The sequence below is a fragment of the Berghia stephanieae genome, chromosome 6, assembly GCF_034508935.2.
Source record: "Berghia stephanieae isolate SIO BIC M18660-M18661 chromosome 6, UCSD_Bste_1.3, whole genome shotgun sequence".
NCBI classification, from domain to species: Eukaryota; Metazoa; Mollusca; class Gastropoda; order Nudibranchia; family Aeolidiidae; genus Berghia; species Berghia stephanieae.
This window is the reverse complement of record NC_088365.1, coordinates 17,992,088-18,014,587: the sequence shown is the minus strand read 5'-3', so window position 1 is coordinate 18,014,587 and position 22,500 is coordinate 17,992,088. Positions and strand designations below refer to the sequence as shown.

The window sequence follows — 22,500 nt, the reverse complement described above, 5'->3', positions numbered from 1 at the left end:
ACATGGTTTGGCAAATTGTTCACGGATGATACAAAGGAGGTGCTTGATGCTTGGCAATTTCAAATGTGATGTAATAAACAAAATTGTGTCAAAATTTGTTGATTTCATTTCAAGAAGGAAAGGAAATATCGTACAGGAGGCAAGACTTTTCAGTCAAGCCCCGACGTTACTGATATTCCATAATCTAAAATCTACAATCTTGTGCGGCCTATGTGGTCTAGTGGTATGACACTCGCTTTCGGATCGGAAGGTCCTGGGTTCGAGCCTCGCGCTCGGCGCATAGTTGAGTCCTTGGAAAAGGCTCTTTACTCAAATTATCTCACCGTAATCAGGTGTAAAAGGAGTCCCTGGCCGTGAACAGCGTTGTCTTTGTCCGAAAAATTGTAATATCGCCTAACAGGCGTCATGTCCCGTCCTACATGTTAAATGTTGCTGTGGACCAGGGACCCCTTGTAAAGCGCTTTGAGCACATTTAGTGGATATTGCCCTATATAAAGCTCAATTTTTTTAAAATACGTAAGTAGATACATCTAATGGTGCGAAAATCAATGAACAAAATAAGAAATATTCAATAAGAAAGGTTTAAAAAGGTGCGTATTTATTCATTTATTTATCTATGTTTTTATTTCTTTATTTACTTATTTGTTCAGCATAGACGGAATGTGTATCGTCCTGAATGTCGCGAGTATCCATTTATAAAATGGATTAGTGCATCGTACGCAAAGAAACGAAAGAAAAATTATTTGTGTTCATTAACTGTTCATTTATCTATCTCTTTATTCCAGTATCCGATACAAGGAATTCTTGTCCTTCGCCATCATTTGCAGAATATACAACTACTGTCATTCCTTCAACATCTGATGACGTCACAGATGGTTCTCGTGTGACACAGAAATCAACACATTCAAGATCTCAACACACCAGACCTACAACTCCCAATTTACAGGGTTTCGGTAAAGCTCTGGGTCGTGTGAAAACAGAAGAGAATGGATGCGATGGTATCTTCGGAGTGAACATCGTCGCCATCTTTGGAGCTGTAACATTGTGGGCATTTCTGTTTGCTGACCGTGTTTTGTAAACCCTTGGAAACAGTTTATCAGGGAAAATGAATAAGATAGTGTTAGGTAAGATTAACATGCCGAGTGGTTAAGGCATTACTCTGTGACCCGGAAGGCCTCGGGTTCGAGTACCGCTTCAGGCACTTTCTTTTTTTTCCTTGGGAAAAATTATTAACCCCCAATTTGCTCACTTGAACAACATGGGTGATTCCTGTTGACATCAGACATCTTGTTTGATGAATTATCTATATTCCTTCGTGGAAAGCCTAGGCGACGATATTTTATGATGTCGTGACGGAAGGGCATAAAAAGAAAAAAGAGGATTAACTTTTGCTTGACCAGAACACGGTGGTGTTTAGTGCAAAGTTAAACAAAAACACACTAAAACATGGGCAGCTGTAGCTGGGTGGGTTACCTAAACATCAGTTTTCCAAATCATGTTGTATGTTATATTTAACCCTCTCCTTACCACCTACAGCAAAATCGTCACATTTGTTACGACACAATATACAGATTTCTGATCCATATTTATTTTGTACATCACAAACTTTGAATAATGATCTTTGTTGAATTAATAAGAATATAAAGTTGTTTTATAGAGAGAGTGTTTGAGTTGTAAAATTCAATTTTCTGCCTGGTAAGCCTACTATTTTGGGGGGAAATACTGAAAATGGTCGGTAAGGAGAGAGTTAAGTAACGTAACACTAAGCTCAGTCCTACGTTTAAATGCAAAGCAATCAAGCATTAAGTATCGGCGTTTAAAAAATGTGCAAACGTATTCCATTGATACAAAAGTCTATCAACCCAACTTGATGTGATCTCATTATTGTGCGGCTATTTGGTCTAGTGGTATGACACTCACTTTCGGATCGGAAGGTCCTGGGTTCGAGGCTCGTTCGGCGCATAGTTGAGTTCTTGGAAAAGGCCCTTTACGCACATTCTCTCACCGTACTCGGGTGTAAAATGAGTACCTGGCCGTTAACAGCGTTGTCTCTGTTCGAAAAAAAACTTGTAATATCGCCTAACAGGCGTCATGTTCTCGTCCTAAATGTTAAATGTTGCTGTTGGCCAGGGACCCCTTGTTAAGCGCTTTGAGCACGTTTAGTGGATATTGCGCTATATAAAATCTCAAAAGCTCAATGTTTTTACTGAGAAAAAGGCTCTCTAGAAAAGGCAAAATAATATATATTTGAACAGCGATAATCAAGACAATAACTCGTTTGTCTGAATTGTAACAAATATATAAAATACTTAGATTCTAGCTTCGATATTTTGAAGATTTGTAATTCTTGTTTTTCTACCATGATCTCTCGACTTATATTATACAAATAAAATCCCAAGCACTTGGTTGGAGGATGGACAGATTGGTAAATGGAAGGTTAGACGTATGTCTGTATGTGTAGAAGTATAATAGAATAGATATTAAGAACTTTACTTTTCCAGATGTACTACTAATATTAGACAAAAATCTGTAATGTTTCGTACCATTCACTTGTGGATTAATTTAGAATCGAACCAAAGAATGCATGTTCTCTGAATAGTTTTAAAACTTTAATCGACCGTGAGTCCGTGAGTCCAAGATTTCATTATGACCAGTAATGGTTATTGGTTTAATTATTCATTGATGATATTATTGAGAGATCGCAAGGTGTTTTTCAAATCAAAGGCATTTAGAGATAGATTCCTACATTAAGCCCATTTATTATGTTTTGTTATGTTATTGTATGTTATGTTATATTATGTTATGTTATGGTATCTTATTTTACGGTATGTTATCTTATGGTATGTCATGTTGTTTTGTATAGGGTTCAAGGATACCGCTTTGACCTAAAACAGCAGACAAATGCGACCCATAACATATGGCGCCCAATAAAGTGCCAAGACATTTCCAAAGACCTTTTCTTTATAACTTGTGAAAAAGTCTTTTCTCTTTTCTAAAATAAATTATCAGTTTTAAAATTTCGTACCTCAGTAAATTTTATAGTTTTTTTTAACCTACTAGTAAAAAGCCGCAATTTCGCGGGAAAAGAGCTATTATCATTCGATATTGCCAGAATCATTTTCTTGATTAGCTTGATTACGATTAGATGCACATTTTAATCGATGTGCTTGTCGTGGCTGCCATGCTTTATTCGGCATGATTTTAGTTTATCAGTCAGTAAATATCAATATCAATAAGTCGAAAGTCTTTACCACGCTTTACTTGGGAGTGCTTTGCACTACCTTCAATACTTCACAAATTAAAATGGCGGCCGAGAATCAAAACAATGGTCAAATTAGGAAATTTTAAACATTCACAAATCTATCAAGGTTTGTTCTAGAGTTTTTAAAATGCTTCTATATGATGACAAATTGAATAAATAAACGCCTGACAAAAGATCAACGGTGAAAATACAAAATGAAAGAATACTGGGGATGTAGGATCTTTCGGAATGTCTCCCCTTTACTTAACTTATGTGAGGTCAAATGAAAATCTGATGCAGACGCGAAAAATATCAAGTCCCCGAATCTGTCTACTTTTGGTTTGTTCGGGCTCGAAGCTAGACAGAACCAATTGACAGTTTGCCGCTGAGGAATTTCTGTCGTTGATGTTCACCCCCCCCCCCCCTTTTTTTTTCACGTAACCACATTCCAAAACACACACACACACACACACACAAACACACACACACATGTATAGATAGTTCAAAGTTGACGTCACTCATGTCTTTGTCATTGTTTTTTGCCATCCGCGTTTATGAGTAATTCTCACTAAGCTGTATTAACCTGACTATAAACGATAATGGTTGCACACAGTTTTGTGTGTTGGTCCGTTATACTTCGGGATGGCAATGTTGTGAACTTCTTAGCCAAGCGCATACTATCTATACACCACACAACACACACACATACACACACGCACACACACACACACACAAAATACACGCAATGAGAACACACGACTACATAATAACACGGATCACCGCTAAATTAACAACACAACGGAAGTAAGGACTCTACTGGACAGATAGAGTTGAGGGTGAGGCCATAAGTTAAACATGGGTATTATCCACCCGAAACCATCACATTGAAAGCATCGAAGGGGCAATGATAATACTTGATGTCATTAATAGATGAAAAATGTTGAAAACTTAGTGTAGGTCTGAAATCCTTACAGTAATTAAGTGAATACATTATTTCGAATGCAACGATTTGTTTAAAAACGCCAAACTGACAACTTTTTACAGTGTAGAAATTGGTTGCTTTTGAGAGTGTTAGTGTCGTCGGTAAATTTTTTTATGATATCTGTTTGACTCAACGAACTTTCAAACTGTCTTTAAATTATAAAAGGAGATCAAGTTATCTGTTTATCTATCTGTAAAAAAAAAACATTTCTAATTTTCAAATCTTTCAGTAGAGTTGTGCGCCGTACAATATTTTTTATTGACTCAGATAAGCACAATGTTCTCCACAAGGCTATATTTTTTAAGAAAGGATTTGTAAACTTTAGTATTAGTAATGTGTTCAGTGAATTCTAATCACTAACATTTTTCAGCACATAACCTTTTGTTTTGTTGCGGAGTGGATGAAATTCGGTGAATAGTGATTATTTTGACAGTGAGTTTTGTTTTCATTTTATCTATTCATATTATTATATTAATCTGCTGTGTTAGTAACAGTGTTATGATAATTTGAACTTAGAAAGTATTCGGATTTTGGAGGTTGAACGTTTCTCGGCACTTGAACTTATTGTTCACCCAAAATTGTATCCTTTAAAAGATATTTGAATGTAAGAAGGTTCCGACATTATTTTGACTTTGTAATTTTTTTAGCAAATTGTGTGTTCACGCACGTTGAGTGACATAGAACGTGGAGTGTCAGCACGTGAAATTTTATTTTAGATTTATAAAAATTCTTTTTGAAAGAAAAAAAATTCATCTAACATAAAATAAATTGCCTAATTTTTCGATATAATTTTACTAATATTGCCCTTAACGTCATGAATAAGTTAACCTTCAAGGATATTTTTTTTACAAAAACAAGGAAGAACTTAGAACTTTGACGATTAACAACGACATTGGCATTTCGCATCTGAATAAAAATAGCGAAATTCAGGCAAGACTCGTATCATATGTTTGCATTGACGGCAATCAGAAAGCTACTGAAGCTATTATTGAACCCTTTGAATGCAGAAAACAATGATAGTTTACAGGACGCTAAGGTCTTCGCTGATCAACCCTCGGAAACTGTCCATGACAACTTACCATACTATCGATAGTATGCGCTTGGCTAAGAAGCTCATAACATTGCCATCCGGAAGTATAGATTGTTCTTAGACGACGTCACTCAGGTCTTTGTTATTGTTTTTTGCCATCCGCGTTTATGAGTAATACTCACTGAACTGTATTAACCCGACTACAAACGTTCATGGATACACACAGTTTTGTGTGTCGGTCCGTAATACTTCCGGATGGCAATGTTATGAGCTTCTTAGGCAAGCGAACACTATCTATAATGGACCAACACACAAACCTATGTGTAACCATGACCTTTTATAGTCGGGGTAATACAGTTAGTGAGAATCACTCACAAACGCGGTTGGCAAAATACAATAACAAAGGCTTGAGTGACGTCATCTTCGTTCTATCTATTGTTAACACTGTTTTGCATGGAGCTAAGGTCTATGATGACCCGTGTACTACAGGTCAAATAAAACTCGATGATGAGAGTGTTAGACCAATAGGAGACTCTTCCAAATTGTTTGCATTTATTCCGAATTTCAGGGACACTCAAGTGTTCGAATCTTTTCAACAATATGAGAAACTTGCCCTTAGTTTTGGTTGGACCCAGGAACTTTGGAATAATCCAATCAAAACTGTACGAAGCAGCACCGGAAATCTACAACTCTCTTTCTCCACCACAAGTTCATAATTATCATTTATTTCAAAGAGTGTGTATTAACACTATGAAAAAGTTCATGAACACTACAGACAAAAATTCCGAAATAAAGACAAACCAAAAAGCATGTTTTATATTATGGAATTTAATCGATAAAAAGAGAGGAATTTTCTCCAATGGTGTTCTTCTATGAGAGGTTAATGATTTTGATAGTTTTAAAATTTTAATATTAAATATTAATGTTGAATTTAAAAGACAGTCTTCCTCTTAGATTGAGACTTTATGTAGAAGAAAGAGGTCATGATGTAACGAGTCCATTAGAGCTGGCAGCCATGTGATACAATTTTGAGCTTGTTCACCGAACACATCAAACTTTTGATCAAACCAGTTGCGGAAGTGATAATGTTCAATGTAAACAATGTGATAATGTAAACGGGGCAAGTTCAAATTCGCACACTGGTCATAAATTCTCTTCAGACAGTTATCATTTATGCAACCCTAGACTAAGTAGTTTTTACCTAGGCAGCCAAATAAACAACAAAGAAATTTTGGACATCAGTCTAGATTTCAAAATAGATTTCGTGATTCCACTAACTACAATATTATAATAAAAATAATACTTGCCTAAATGGAAAGAAAGATAAGGCGAAACTATTTAAACATAGATGTAGACGTCTTTGTCTTTATCATTTGATTTGACAGATACGAATTCTCGGTCACCCTTTTTTTTTGTGACGGTAAAATAAAAACAAAACACGAAGTGATTCATAGACCTGTAGGGAGACATAGGATAAAAACAAACATTGATAAGAAAAGACAAACTATGTCTTGCGAATTAGCCTTCCTAAATCTTAAAGCCATGCTGAGTTCTTATCAGTTCTTTGTAGTCCTGATTTTAATAAATCCTTCTCTTTAGCTGTGAATGCGTCTGACTTTTGCTATTGGGCTGTTCTTTTACAAGAACACGAGGGGATATCCATGGCTGTGAGTTATTTCTCACGGGAGTTCATCAAAGCCCAGCTTAATTGGATTCAATAGTCTGATGTCAGGTCGCCCAGCAACAGCGGCCATCGTGGTTCTAACCAAAGAAAATCGGTTCTTTTTATTCTTCATGCTGGCTAGAACTTTTCATATGTCTTGTGATCAGAATGTGTAAAAGTCAAAACATGATCAGATTTATAATGTTTTTTTTCCCCTCTGGATACGTTTTTATGCTCGTCGGAGAAATATTTCATAAGGGCGTCCGCCATTGTTCCGATAGTTAAGAGCCAGTTACTAAGTTACCATGCGTCAGTACGAGGGAAGTGACGTTACGACTGTTGAAGCGTATTACTCCACCATTGAAAAAGAGTTGTCTGGCCGTAGTGAAGACATCCTCTTTCTATGACGTCTATTTGAAGTCTGGAAAGCCGGCCATTATTCTGTCCGGTCACAATCCGTTGGTGTATCTCTAACTTGTGCCGCTGTGTGGTCTTGTGGTCTCGCTTTCGGATCGGAAGGTCCGGGTTCTAGCCTCGCTCGCGCATGGTGGAGTCCTTGGAAAGGGCTCTTTACTCACATTCTCTCACCGTACTCATGTGTAAAATGAGTACCTGGCCGTTAATAGCGTTGTCTCTGTCAGAAAAAATTATAATATCGCCTAACAGGCGTCATGTCCCGTCCTACATGTTAAGTGTTGCTGTTGGCCAGGGACCCCTTGTAAAGCTCTTTGAGCACGTTTAGTGGATATTGCGCTATATAAAAGCTTTTTTTAAACACTTGACTCAAACACACGAACCAACGATTGCTCAGGTGGGCCCTGAAATTACAGATAGAACATATACCGGGACGCGGCATCAGAGCGAATATTATATCTCTTTCTGTCACCCATCTTACGCCCCAGTTGAAATGTCTAAAAAAAACAAAAAACAAAAAAACTAAAGCTTTTATATAGCGCAATATCCACTAAATGTGCTCAGAGTGCTTCACAGAGGGGTCCCTGACCAACAGCAACACGTAACATGTAGAGCGAGACATAACGCATGTTAGGCGATATTGACAATTTTTCAGATAAAGAGAGAACGCTGTTTACGGCCAGGTGCTCATTTTACACCTGAGTACGTGAGTAAAGAGTCTTTTCCAAGGACTTAACTATGCGCCGAGTGAGGCTCAAACCTAGGACCTTCCGATCCGAAAGCGAGTGTCATACCACAAGACCACATAGCCGCACAATGTCTAGAATAAATTCCAATACCTTTAAGTCTTAAATCTTAATTTTTATGAATATATATATATTGGAAATAATTATCCAATACTATTTCACTTCAATATATTATTGATAGACCTATATGGTCATGAAATTTATTTTTACCTTATAGATAGTATGCGCTTGGCTAAGAAGCTCATAACATTGCCATCCGGAAGTTTATAACGGACCAACACACAAACTGTGTGTATCCATGAACGTTTATAGTCAGGTTAATACAGTTCAGTGAGTATTAACGCGGATGGAAAAAAAAAACAATAACAAAGACCTGAGTGACGTCATCTTCGAACTATCTATATCACACTATAGTCAGGCTATATCAGCTGGATTTATATATTGCCTAAAATAATATATCATTATGACCAATATCATTCTATGGGTATGAATATTGGTTTATCTAAATAGCAAATTGCCAGTTCATGACAATTCTTGGGTTCATCGGCGATAAATATCCTTGTTTACATTTCGTTAAAATTACAACCTTTAATATTGAGAACGTTTTTAAAAATGTCTGTATGTATGTATATATGTATGTATGTATGTATTGTGTGTCCATATGGATTTTTTAATCTATAAACGGCCCATTCAATTGAATTCTAGTGTCCATTCATAGAATGTGTATATTATTATAAAACCGTTATAAAACATTGTTAAATTGATGATCTCCCTTCCACAGGACACATTATGTCTCAACTGTTTCACTTGGTCTATAGAATACAACAGCTAAACCTTTTATTGTTTTTAACCCTCTTTTTACCAGCCATGTTCTAGAAACGTCTGTCCAACCCCGTACAAAAAAGAGATAAATCCAAATGCAATGAGTGAACATTATATGTATATATGTGTGTGTGTGTGTGTGTGTGTGTGTGTGTGTGTATAACATATGTAGTTGTGTTACTGAAGGACAAGCTCTACAACATATTGTTAAGTTCTTCTGTTACAAATCTTCATGTTCAATTTTTTTTTAAACAATAAAGTCAAAATGTGGGTTGAATCTTAGGTAACAGTGATGGTTTTCTTATAGTTGATAAGGAGAGGGTTAAAATGATCTAAATTATATATATATATATATATATATATATATATATATATATATATATATATATATATGTATATATATATATATATATATATATATATATATATATATATATATATATATATATATATATATATATATATATATTTAAAATTATATAATCCGTACGTCCCTTGTAATTTATACTATGTAAATATTCCTACAGCTTACAATATTTGTCAGTGCATAACACAATCAGTCGGATGTTGAAAATTTTGGATTGCATTTTCTTACATTTTCTGAAAGAATATGCTCACCAGAGCATTTTAATCTTTATTTGAAGTAAATCGGGTGATTTTTCATGAAGGTATAGTCAGATGTATGGGAAAGGTATCCATCAACTTTTCTCAAATTTCATACTTATTCAACTTGTCTATCTGTAAAAAATATTAAGAAGCGAAATTAAGCTTTAATATTTCTCGAAGATGTACAAAAAGGGTTGATTTAATCATTTATGACAAGAACTCACTATGGATAAAAAGTGGACCTTCTAACTAAACTTGGAAATATCTCAGTTCAAACCTTTTCCCCATCCAACTGATTATGTCATAATTACACTACACCTATTACCAACTTTTACTTTACCACATTTATTTACGTATATTATGTTTATGTATGTATCATTGTTGGCATTTTATACGTCAGCACAAAAAAAATTCCTTTTTGGATGAATAAAGTATATTATTATTATTATTATTATTATTATTATTATTATTATTATTATTATATTATTATTATATTATTATTATTATTATTATTATTATTATATATTATTATATTATTATTATTATATTATTTATTATTATTATTATCATCATTATTATTATTATTATTATTATTATTATTATATTATTATTATTATTATTATTATTATTATTATTATTATTTTTATTATCATTATCATTATTATTATTATTATTATTATTATTATTATTATTATTATTATTATTATTATTATTATTTTTTTTATTATTATTATTATTATTATTATTATTATTTATTATTATTATTATCATTATTATTATTATCATTGTGTGTTGTTGTTTTATTATTATTATTATTATTATTATTATTATTATTATTATTATTATTATTATTATTATTATTATTATTATTGTCATGATGTTTACCCGCCCTCCTGTCAACTGTTATATTTTTTGTAATCTCATGTTTACCGAGAAAAAAAACTTAATGAAATTGAGAATATTAGTTTTGTTTTGTTTTGTTTTTAAGGGTTTTACGGCGCTTGCAACACATCAAGGTCATATCAGCGCCAGTAAAAAGGAAGAAAACGGGATAGTAAAAAGTTCTAGAATTACAATCAAAGCACAAAAGAAAAGGTGAGACAAAGGGGAATTGGTTCAAATAGGGAACAGATGTAGATTCCAAGAACACACCGTCAAAGTACTTAGTTTGAGATCACCTAAAATTCTCATCCAGACACAAGCACATGTCCCAAGTAAGAGGAATACACTCAAATGTTTACAAATCATATAATACAATATGTAAACTAAACATAATACAATGCATAACAGAGAGATGATTTACAGGGGAAAAAATATCATCTCCCAAAATCATAACTATACATTCGACTGTGTCCCTCCCAGTCAAGGAACTCTGGCCAGGGTCAGGACAAAACTAAGTAATCTCATTCCAAGACAACGACAGGAAACAATTGGAAAAAGGGTATGGGGGATAGAAGACACAGCATGTACCTCCCTGCCCACTATGGGAGGTCAGGATCCCCACCCAGGAGAATATTAGTGTGAACAAAGTCAGAAATTGGTTACAGTTGAATAATTCGAGTACAAGGTATTTCGTGTTTTGTCCAATATCAAAAGGTGGTCTCGGGTTACCAACCCCTAAAATAATTTATTACGACCCAATAATTGTTCCCGGTTTTGTCAGACCTAGAAATATGTTAACGATGATTTTGAGTATTATAAGGTGCAGGTGGTGCTTCTAAGTCAATATTTAAAAAAGAAGGATATAAAAGATGATAGCAGAACAGTCAAATGATTAAGACCAACCTTACAATACAAGCATAAGAAACATTAATAGTTAGCCAAGGTGGACGAATTCACAGAAATATGAAATAGATCCAAGAGCAATATTATATTCTTGTGTCTAGTCTGCAACCATCTAAAAGATCCACTCACTGCCACTGCCAAAGGATATCTATCCACCGAAAGGAATACACTCCGATTATCTCAAAATGAACTCCATTTTAAAGACCAAAAAACGTCACTGAAACAATATCGCCAAAAAAAAAAAAAAAAAAAAAAAAAAAATTTGACTATCCCCCCCCCCCCCCCCCCACCCAAGCATAAGATTCTACATAGCGCCATGTTTTTGTTTGTTTATAGGGGTTTTCCAGCTCTTTTGACACCATTGGGTCATTTCAGAACTCGTAAAAAGGACGATGAGAAAAGAAAGTTGTAGAAGGGAGGTTAAAAGCACCAAACAAAAAGGAAGACAAAGGGGACTGAGTCAAATGGGAACAGAAGATTCAACGAGCAATCCATCAATGTGCAATGCTGAGATTACCTAAACGTCCAATCCTGGCATGAGCAAAGGATCCCCCTATGACTGTTAAGGATACACTCAAACGTTTATGAAGTACACTATACGATCTTCAAAACTAGTAGTTATGATAGGAAATAACAATAACAGAGAAAATGTATTATACATTCTCCTTCCCAGCTAAGGATCCCCGCCAGGACCAGGGGAAAAAAAACAGAGCAATCTCAATACAGAACAAAAACAGTGAGCACATGGAAAGGGAATACAGATTATATGGGGAGAGAGACGATACAGCAAGCGACTTCCTGCCCACCATAAGAGGTCAGAGGACCCCACCCAGAGCGACAGGTTGTAACTAAATTGTGATTTATTCCAGAACAAGGACACAAAGACGCATAGAAAGAATTATGTGGAAATAGAAGAGATAGCAAGGCTGGAGATCGATGCAGAATACACTGGTCCACCGATAATCAAAATTCTACAGCCCAAAGAGTAACTTCACCCACTTAAAATTTAACTGTGTACCGTCTCTCCAATTTGAACACCGACGTTCCCAGTATTTGGTTCGGAATAGATATATTCTATGCGGCTATGTGGTCTAGTGGTATGACACTCGTTTCCGGATCGGAAGGTCATGGGTTCGAGCCTCGCGCTCGGCGCATAGTTGAGTCCTTGGAAAAGGCTCTTTACTCACATTCTCTCACCATACTCAGGTGTAAAATGAGTACCTGGCCGTTAACAGCGTTGTCTTTATCCGAAAAATTGCAATATCGCCTAACAGGCGTCATGTCCCGTCCTACATGTTAAATGTTACCGTTGACCAGGGACCCCTTGTAAAGCGCTTTGAGCACATTTGTGGATTTTGCGCTATATACAGCTCAATTATATTCTAATAGTGGAATCAGCCCCTAAAAAGTACAAATAAAGAAACAAAAATCCGTCCACAGTAGACAACCTGCCCGGATAATGGAGACATCCGTATTAGAGAGACGCAACTTATTTTGTTTTCAAAGGATTTTACAGCACTTGTGACACTTTTTAGTCATTACAGGGCCAATAAAAAAAAAGTTAGAACCAAAATATTTAGATAGATCTAAATTTTAAATTTGCTGTAACTGTAACGACGATTCAGTAAATGGCCATCTATAAGGAATATATATACCAAAATTCTTCAGCCCTAGGGAGTAATTCCACCTACTAAACATTAACCGTGTATTTTGTTTTGAGAGAGTTTTACAGCAGGGCCAATAAAATAAAGATTAGTCAAAGTATTTAGACCTAAAGTTCAAGTATGCTGTTTTGTTTTTGTTTTTGAGGGTTTTAGTTTTACGGTGCTTGTGACACATTTATGTCATTTCACCGCCAGTAAAAAGCAAGAAAATGAGACAGTAAAATAATTCTGGAATTATAATTCAAAGCCCACAAGAAAATCTAAGACAGAGGGGAATGGTTCAAATAGAGAACAGATTTAAATTCCAAGAGCACAATATCAGTGAACATAGTTTGAGATCACCTAAAATCTCATCCAGAAACAAGCACATGATCTTACTAAGAGGAATACTCTCAAATGATTACAAATCATAATCAAAACAAAATATAATATTACGTAACTGAAAATGATTGACAAGGGAAAAATATCGCCTCCCAATACTAACCATGCCTGTCTACTTGAATATTTCAAAATCAGTAGCCAACACAAAATTCATAAGTAATAAATGGTACAATTTTAGTAATACTCCACCAATTAACAACAACAACAAAAAGAATAAAAATACTGCGTATCTACAACATTCTATACGTAAAATACATGTTGTTGACCCCCACCATTACGAGCTGGCAATTAGTGCGGGGCGGTCCTTGGCAAGCTTAAGGACCACGGTCCTACGGTCCTTGGGAAATGAAGACCGCAAGGACCGGTCTCTAGACCGGTCCGTTCATTCTTGAACCGTTAAAGACCGCTACACGATGAAAACCGTGGCCTACAGGAGTAAAACACACGGAGTAGTCACACTCATTTCAAATTGTAACCTAATTAGAGAAGAGGGGTGATGCCTTCTTTATTTGCTCACCGTACTTCATTGTTACTTCGATAATTTAATAAAATTTGAAATTTATCCCCATTAACGGAGATAATGGCATCGCCCAAGGGGGTGATCGGGTTGTTCGTGGCGTGTATACCCCCACGCAACTCCTACCCCCCCCCCCCCCACACACACACACACACACATTAGAGGGCAGCGAGCATTGAAGAGTAAGAGAGAGACGTGAAGTTATAATAAGAGGGGGTGGATGAGGTGATAAGAGGGGTCGATGGTGACTTTTCGCCAGATCTAACAAACTCAGCTACCCATTCATTGCTGAGTAGACAGGGATTCAGAAAAAAATCGACTGCACCCGGGATCGATCTCTGGCCCTTTGCGTATAAAGAGAGTGCTCTATCAACTGAGCTATCGGGGTCCCCAAATATTCTATTGGACCTTTTAAAAATACAGACGTTATAACTGTTTTTTTTTGGACGGAAAAAACTAATGAAACTCATATTACTTGATTAGTTAAAACACCAAACGAAATTTTAATATTATTGTATTATTTTAAATGACAACTATGCGATAGAAAGGAGTGGCGACAAGAGATGGACAAAAGAAAACAAAAAATCAGACTTGCAACTTGCTAGGTTCGACACACACACACACACACACACACACACACACACACACACATCTTTAGTAGTCACATACATTTCAAACAATAACCCATTAGAGAAGAGGGTCATGCCTTCATCATAGATCATTGTCATTGCGATCATTATGGTGTAGTAAATTTTGAAATTTACCCCGTATAATGGAATCGTCCAAGGCGTGCGCCTCCTGTTCCCCCCATCTCACACACGAAAGGGCGGTTTGCGGAGTGGAGGGAGGTGGTCGTCTGCCTCTATGGTCGTCTGTGTCGTTTAGTGTATGGCAAAGGGGGGTGGGTGCGATTAATTAAGTGGGATGGTGGTGATTGGTGGAAGATAGGCAAAGGACCGAGGCAACGAATCGCTGGGGAAGTAGTATGGCGCGAGACCGTTGAAAGGTGATAAGAAGTGAGGACCGCCGGCGGTCTTCCTCTTTGGGACTGGACCACGGTTCAAAGCTAAAAGACCGTGGGACCGGTCCTCGGTCCGGTCCTCAGCGCGGCACTACTGGCAATCGACTAAGCTGTCATGGGTGTGAACTGAACAGTAGCCTTTATAACTTTAAGGGAACATTTTTTTTTCTTTCTTTGATAACTGCGGGAACTTAAAAGGAAAAAAAAATTTCTCCAACACCACGACCAAATTTCTGTGAAATCAAAATCCGTAATATTTCTTCCATTTCCGTATGTCCGAAAATGTAACCTAATTTCCGTAACAATTACTGACGATCCGTAAAAGTAGGCAGGTATGACTAACACTATAGATTTGACTGTTTCCCTCCCAGCCAAGGACACCAACAAGGGAAAGGAAAAAAACAAAAACAAACAAATAATCATATTCCAAGACAAAAGGTAGAGCAACTCAGAGAACAGCTAAAAGGGGAAAGAAGACACAGCAAGTGACCTCCTGGCCGCTATGGGAGGTCAAGAGGCCCGACCCAGCAAGTATGCTGTGACGATGGTTCAACGAAGTGCCATCTAAAAGAAATATATAGTCTAAATGAATAATTAAACAGCTAAATATTGCATTTGAATGCCAAGGATTTGGAAATGAATGGGGAAAAGAGATACTGGAAAACAGAGGGGAACCCCCACCCCCCCCCCCCCCCCCCCCCAAAAAAAAAGTGTTTACCAACTCTACAGGCCATTTCTATCAGCACTAAGTGATGAAAATGGCAATTTGTCAAATAGGAGAAAAATGTATCGGTCCGTCGGGCAAACTCAAGCCGAAATGCAAAAATTACAAATACAATATGATAGTTGCGTAACTTTATATAATATACTGATTTTTGTGAATATCTAATGAATTGCCCTTTCCAGAAAATAATTTTAAAGGCTAACAATATTAATCATACTACTATATGCATCAAAAGATTCATTTTTGGCCCAAAGGCCATGTTACTGCAACCTAGTGAATTATAAATTAGACTCATGAGTATCTAACTGTCATCTGCATTTTTTGCCAAATTGGGACCTAAAATTTGCAAAATTTGCCCAAAAAACACCCAAAATTTGCCAAGAAATTTGCTAAAAAGACCTAAATTTGCCAAAAAATTTGCCGAGGAGAACAAAGCGTTTCAGTAAAAATTAACACGCGATACAGAAAAAATATATATAAAAGAGATTTATTTGACTTGAGAAATGAAATGACTGTCAGAGATGCCAACTTTAAATTTGGCTCACAGGAGTTTCAGACACCACGCGTAGGAATTTCAACGCCGAAAGAGGAATTTCCGCACACAAGAAAAAAGGAATTGGAATGGTATTTGATATTGTGTTTACACATTGTATAGTTCTAAATAGATAACTGATTAGAATTATATTATGATACATAAACACATTGCCAAATACAATCCCAAAGTTTCTTTATTTCAAATGAAGTAAAGCGCCAAAACCTAATGGTAGAGATTGTAGTACTGGTGGTAATGTGGTGTTGGTGGTTGTAGTAATGGTAGTAGTGATGATGAAGATGTGATAGTGGTTGTTGTTGTAGTAGTAGTGGTAGTGATGATGATGTGGTGGTGGTTGAAGTAGTAGTTGTAGTTATGACGATGTGGTGGTGGTATAGTGGTTGTAGTAGTTGTGGTCGTGATGATAATGATGTAGTGGTGGTTGTTGTTGTAGTAGTAGTAGTAGTAGTAGTAGTAGTTGTAGTGATTATGATGTGGTTGTAGTAGTAGTGGTAGTGATGATGATGTGGTGGTGATGGTGGTTGTAGTAGTAGTGGTAGTGATGATGATGTGGTGGTGGTGGTAGTGATGAAGATGAAGTGGTGATGGTGCTTGTAGTAGTAGTGGTAGTGATGATGTGGTGGTGGTGGTGGTTGTAGTAGTAGTAGTAGTAGTGATAGTGATGATGTGGTGGTGGTGGTTGTAGTAGTAGTGGTAGTGATGCATAGCTGCCAACTTTTCAAAAATAAAATAAGGAACGCACCTAAAAATGGAGTATACTTATTTTTCTTGAACCTAAACCGTTACAAAAGCTTGCTTGAAAAATCAAAAATCAAAATCAAATGAAGATGTCTTTTTAAAGGGATTAAATTTATATTTCGTAAATCATTAAAGGGAAATAATCATTGTCATGTTTAATCTATATAAGCAATTGATTTTCTGATTGAATACCTTCCAATCAAAGATGTGGATTTAATTTTATTTTTAATTAAAATAATATTTGTAACAAATAGTGAAAGTATCAATACTGTCTTAGAATAATAAAAGTATATCGAGGCTAACATCCTATTCTATGCAAATCTCCAATACATTATGAAAGGTTTGAGTAAAAAACAGGCGTCATATAAACAACTGGAATTTTTTTTAATTGTTGAAAATCATTTATGATAGAGGCATAATTCAAATTCAAGAGCTACACAGGAATGGAGATTATGCTGTGCTGATTTAAACCCTGCTCATCCTCTCTCATTGGACACCAATAATAATAATAATAATAACTAATAATAATAATAATAACAATAATAGTAGTAGTAATAGTAATAATAATGGATCAATAATAATAATTCATTAGGCTCACATGCATTGTTTACCACAAATTGAACTAAAAATAAGGACTTACAGACTCAGGAAGTCAAATACGGAACAAATCCGTTTTTAACGGAACGGTTGGCAGCTATGGTGATGTTGTAGTGGTGGTTGTAGTGGTAGTTGCAGTGATGATGATGTGGTGGTGGTGGTTGCAGTAGTGGTGGTGGTTGTAGTAGTAGTGCTAGTGATGATGTGGTGGTGGTGGTTGTAGTAGTAGTAGTGGTAATGATGATGTGGTGGTGGTTGTAGTAGTAGTGATGATGTGGTGGTGGTGGTTGTAGTAGTAGTGGTAATGATGATGTGGTGGTTGTAGTAGTAGTGGTAATGACGATGTAATGGTGGTGGTTGTAGTAGTAGAGGTCGTGATGATGTGGTAGTGGCGATTGTAGTAGAGTGGTAGTGACCCAAGATGATGTCATCAAAACATAGGCAAATTAGGTCTATTTTATTAAATGCGAGAGCTTCAAAAATGGCATTCCAAATAAATTAGCAAAAAGGTGAAAAATTGATTAAATGATGGAATCATCAAAACCGATTGAACTGCTCAAACTGCTTGCTACCATTCAGTTTTGATTCTGAAAAGTTTTCTTCATCAATCATTTGACTTGGTTGTGTCTAGTTTATTAAATATATTTTGGAGTTTTCATCTGAAGAATGAGTAATAGTATCAATTAATTTTATGTTTGGAAATTGAAACAGAAATTCATTCTACTAAAAGACTAATATGTTATAAAATAATTTGCCTCCTATACTATTTTAAATTACACTTTCAGAAATTTTTTTAATAGCACCTGCACCAAGTAGCCTAATTTAAATAATGTTTGTTAGATTTTATCTTTGCAAATTTAAATTTTATGTCCCCATTGTATCGTAAAACATAAATTATCAACAGTGTCTGAAATTAATAAAATGTCTGAATGTGTTTTATCAAACGTTGATAATCAATGTTTATGGTTTGAAAAATGAATAATAAATATTGTGAAATTAAAGTTATCTTTTAGTTTTTATTAAATTAGATGACGTCATCATCTGTTGGGGGAGGGGGGGGGGTCAGGTCAATGATGACAAGTGATGACTTGGGGGAGGGGGGGGGGGGTCTAAAAAGGGCAAATTTTTGATGACGTAATATGTGAACGCTCCCTTTTAAAGGATCATTATCGGTAGAGAGTAGCTTCCCTTGGTTTGGACCCAGGCAAAGCTGCAACATTTCTGACGTTTCGCACCTTTTTTTTTTTCGTTATTTTGTTTTCGCTTCTTTTTTCCCCAAAAAATTTGCCACGCGATTTGCCAATTTTCCCAAAATTTGCCACGATTTGCCAATTTTGGGAAATTTGCCAAAATTTGCGGATCGCCCTGTTATTTGCGGCCGCAAAAAATGCAGATGACAGATAGTATCTAACAACTTGCAAAACATAGATAGCCTAAACAAAGGTAGGGATGGGCGGGTATCCGGGTACCCGCGGGTCAAGTTAAACCGGGTACTCGGGTAAAAGGGGCGGGTAACGAGTACCCGCTTCAACAAATGGAAACCGAACTGAGGGTGATAATTTTTGGCAAAAAGAAGTTCCTTGAAGGAAAGCTCCGTTGACAAATTAATATTTTTGAACAAAAATTGGAAGTAATACAATCTTGATTTACATATTTACATTTACATGACACTTTTTCAAAAGATTTTCCTCCTTTTTTTATGTTTCAATTACATTGATTTTTTTTTGTTTTATTTGTTAACACACATTTGATTCAATTTTGGAATCAACAGATTAAGACTATATTAGTTCTTATCTTTTAAAGGAATCTCAGGTTGTTGTTTTTTCTTGGTTTCATTGTAGTTAATTATCCTTGTTTCTTACTTCAGTTTCATTTGTTATAATAAATAATAAATAAATGAAAAAATTAAAATTAAAATTAGTTCTCTTTTAAAGGAATCTCAGGTATTTTAAATTATTTTTTGGTTTCATTGTAGTTAATTATCCTTGTTTCTTACTTCAGTTTCGTTTCATTTGTTGTTATAAATAATAAATAAATTTTAAAAAATAAAAAAGCCCCCCCACCAAAAACATTTTGGACAAAAAGTCACCCCTGCCAATGGTACCCGGGTAATCAGATCACTACCGGGTCATCCCAGCATTGAACAAAGGAAATATAGTAAATTAAAAAAAAATTGAACAATTGCTTTGTTTGTTTGTTGCTTTAGGTCTCTTCCAACACAATTGAGGTTATATGAGAGACCGCTGAAACAAAAAAACAAGCAATCTAACAAAAATAGTACAAATGTAAATCAAAATCATAACCTAAAGACATCATAAGCTAAATTATAAATAACCAAGAACAAACAGGCAGAAGATTTACAGAAAAAAAAAAATATCCCCTGTCAAAAATACAATCACAAACCAAAGAAGCAGGATAGGCTAGTAAAGAGAAGAAGAAACGACATCACTATCGGATCGTACACACATGCGAACATCATAGGTATCTGATTCAAGGGTGATGCTCCCATCCAACCACCCGCAATTGCTTTCCGACTCGATCATCACCCTTGCTTATTGTAATATTTTATCTTTCTATGACAAGATGGCTTCTAAAAACATAACATGAAAATAGAAGAGTGGTTGAGAGAGAAATATATGAAAGGGGGGGGGGGAGAGAGAGAGAGAGAGAGAGAGAGAGAGAGAGAGGAGAGAGAGAGAAGAGAGAGAGAGAGAGAGAGAGAGAGAGAGAGAGAGAGAGAGAGAGAGAGAGAGAGAGAGAGAGAGAGAGAGAGAGAGAAAGTTATGAATTGATTTTCTATTTTGTTTTCCAATCCCTACCCAACATCAATTAATCCAAGGACACCACAGGCATTGTGTCACTTTTGACACTTGGTGCCACCTTGTCTAGGTTGACGTCGTAAAAATGAGAGTGTCACCAAAATTTATGCAACTGGGGCATAGGTGTCAAAATTTGACACAAGACATGATTGTGTTGTTTTCATCCATCTACCGTGGTGCCACCCGAGTGCTTTTCATAGAAAAATGTTTGACACTGTGGAACATTTCAATGAAAATCCCAAAATCCCGCGGAAGATTATCATCATTGACACTAGGCACCTACTGCAGTAGTGATAGTGATAAAGTGGTGGTGGTGGTTGTAATAGTTGTAGTGAAGTGATGATGATGTGGTGGTGGTGGTGATTGTAGTAGTAGTGGTAGTGATGATGGCAGTGGTGTTTGTATTAGTAGTGACTGGACGGGGGGGGGGGGGGGGGGGATATTGACCTCGCCGGAATTTGACGGAAGTTGCCCGTAACCCGGATTTTTTTGGTCCAGACCGGAGTTTTGGCATCACTGTAGTGCTATATATTTTTTAACGGTAATATTCAATTTTTTTTTAAAAAAAGAAAAACCTTATCAGCCGAAAAGTTGTGAAAAGTCACAGATGTCATACCAGAGCAAAAATGTAAATAAAATTCTATCAAAATAAATAAAGTGAATGCCATATGACGAAATGAGAAAAACAAGCAGCTTTGATTTGACAGTGGTTTTATTGCATTCTCATTATAATATAATGAACAATTGAAACCAATTTTTACTTCGCAGTTTCATTAACAATACATTACATTATGTTCTTTGAAATAAATTGACAAGTAACCTAGATGATTTGCATAATAACAAATCGATTCTTGAACGACTGATCCAAGTACCAACCAAATAACATGAATATTAAACAAAGATAAGTAAAACTAAAGATACAAATGACTATTTAAATATCTATCAAAGAGCTATCGAGATGGTATCACATCATTTTACTGATTTGAAAGATAAAATTAAAAGTATTTTTGAGGAAAAAAAACCCAGAAAAACTGGTATGATTTGACCTTGAAGAAAGATCAATAGTCCTAAATATAGAAACCAACTCCACTAGACTGCTTTATAAAATTATGAAAATGTATTTTATAACTCTTATTTATTCATTCTTGCAATTCACATTTGGAAAACCAATTTCCTTATCAGTGCTGACGGTGACAAAACTTGAAAAAGGAAAAAAAAATTTGAACACTACCTCTAAGCCCCTTGTTTTTTTTTACTGTACTAACTTTTACAGCATTTGAGATAGACTATCATTGACACTGTTAATTTCTGGAGTGTGGGAAACTGCACCTGTTTGTTTGTTCCACCACCACATATCAAGTTTCTCAAAGCCAGCAAATTTGATTGGGGGAAGGAAATGTCATTTTTTTTAAAGGAGGAAATTCCTCTTCTGACTCCAAAATCGCAGATTTCCGAGCATAAAGCCCACCAGCACTGCATTACGGATGAATGAAGTGTATTCATTTTGTATTATTTATCTACATTTCTTTCTAATCTAATCGTTGACATTGACAGAGGGAGAGAAATTGTAAACCTTTCGATTTATTGCAAAATAGCAAAATATTTCATGACAACATTTTCAGTGATGATTCCTTTCAACTCATACAATTATTTACACAATAATTAACAAATTGGTAATAGTTCACCAATCTATTAGTGACCCGATGACTCTGTGTGATACAGCGAAAACAGGTTAAATTTTCAAAATTAACAAAAATAAAAATATAATCTCAATTTCTGAAATTTACTAATTTCCCTATTTTTTAAAAAGATTTCTTTTTGGTAAAAATTTCATGCATTCCTCATCTTAAATATTTTATCTGAACAAGGACGAGGATATGTTTTGCAATGCATCGATAAACCCCATTTGCTATTTAGTGGCAGGAATCTCCAAAGCCACCTTCAGAGGAAAATGTATCATCAGATTCAATTTTAAAAGATAATTTAGCAGCAAACGCAAAATTCGTGACTTAAAATAAAAGAAAGTCAAATACAGCAAATTTATAACATTGTATAAGAGAATTGAAAAATTATTTTTCGCAGAATCACGACAATCTGAATCTGAGGAAGAGTCTCAACCACGATTACTATTGACAAACTTTCAATAAATCAAAAGTACCAAATTCCATGCTATCTATAGAAAAAAAAATAATTAATT

General features: G+C 35.5%; 3 protein-coding genes across 4 annotated transcripts in view; 2 read left to right on the top strand and 1 right to left on the bottom strand.

Moving 5' to 3' along the window:
• The window catches only part of LOC144974588 (uncharacterized), a 16,221-nt gene extending 8,369 nt beyond the window's left edge, over positions 1-7,852 (top strand). The window contains exons 6-7 of one of the 2 annotated variants that reach the window (XR_013645776.1): positions 786-2,162; positions 7,659-7,852. Coding sequence is in view for 1 of the 2 variants with exons in the window: in XM_078917602.1 (XP_078773728.1) it covers positions 786-1,078 (293 nt within the window). In the remaining variant the exon portion in view is untranslated. Of the gene's footprint in view, positions 1-785; positions 4,846-7,658 lie in introns of those variants that run through there. The other variant, XM_078917602.1, reaches the window with a different exon arrangement.
• Positions 1-22,500, top strand: part of LOC144974592 (universal stress protein Sll1388-like) — a 128,403-nt gene that overhangs the window by 34,548 nt on the left and 71,355 nt on the right. The gene's annotated exons all lie outside the window — the stretch shown is intronic.
• Positions 20,998-22,500, bottom strand: part of LOC144974587 (protein SEC13 homolog) — a 16,813-nt gene continuing 15,310 nt past the window's right edge. Inside the window, exon 9 of the mRNA XM_078917601.1 lies at positions 20,998-22,500. This exon is cut by the window's right edge and continues 1,052 nt beyond it. The gene's annotated coding sequence lies outside the window, so the exon portion shown is untranslated.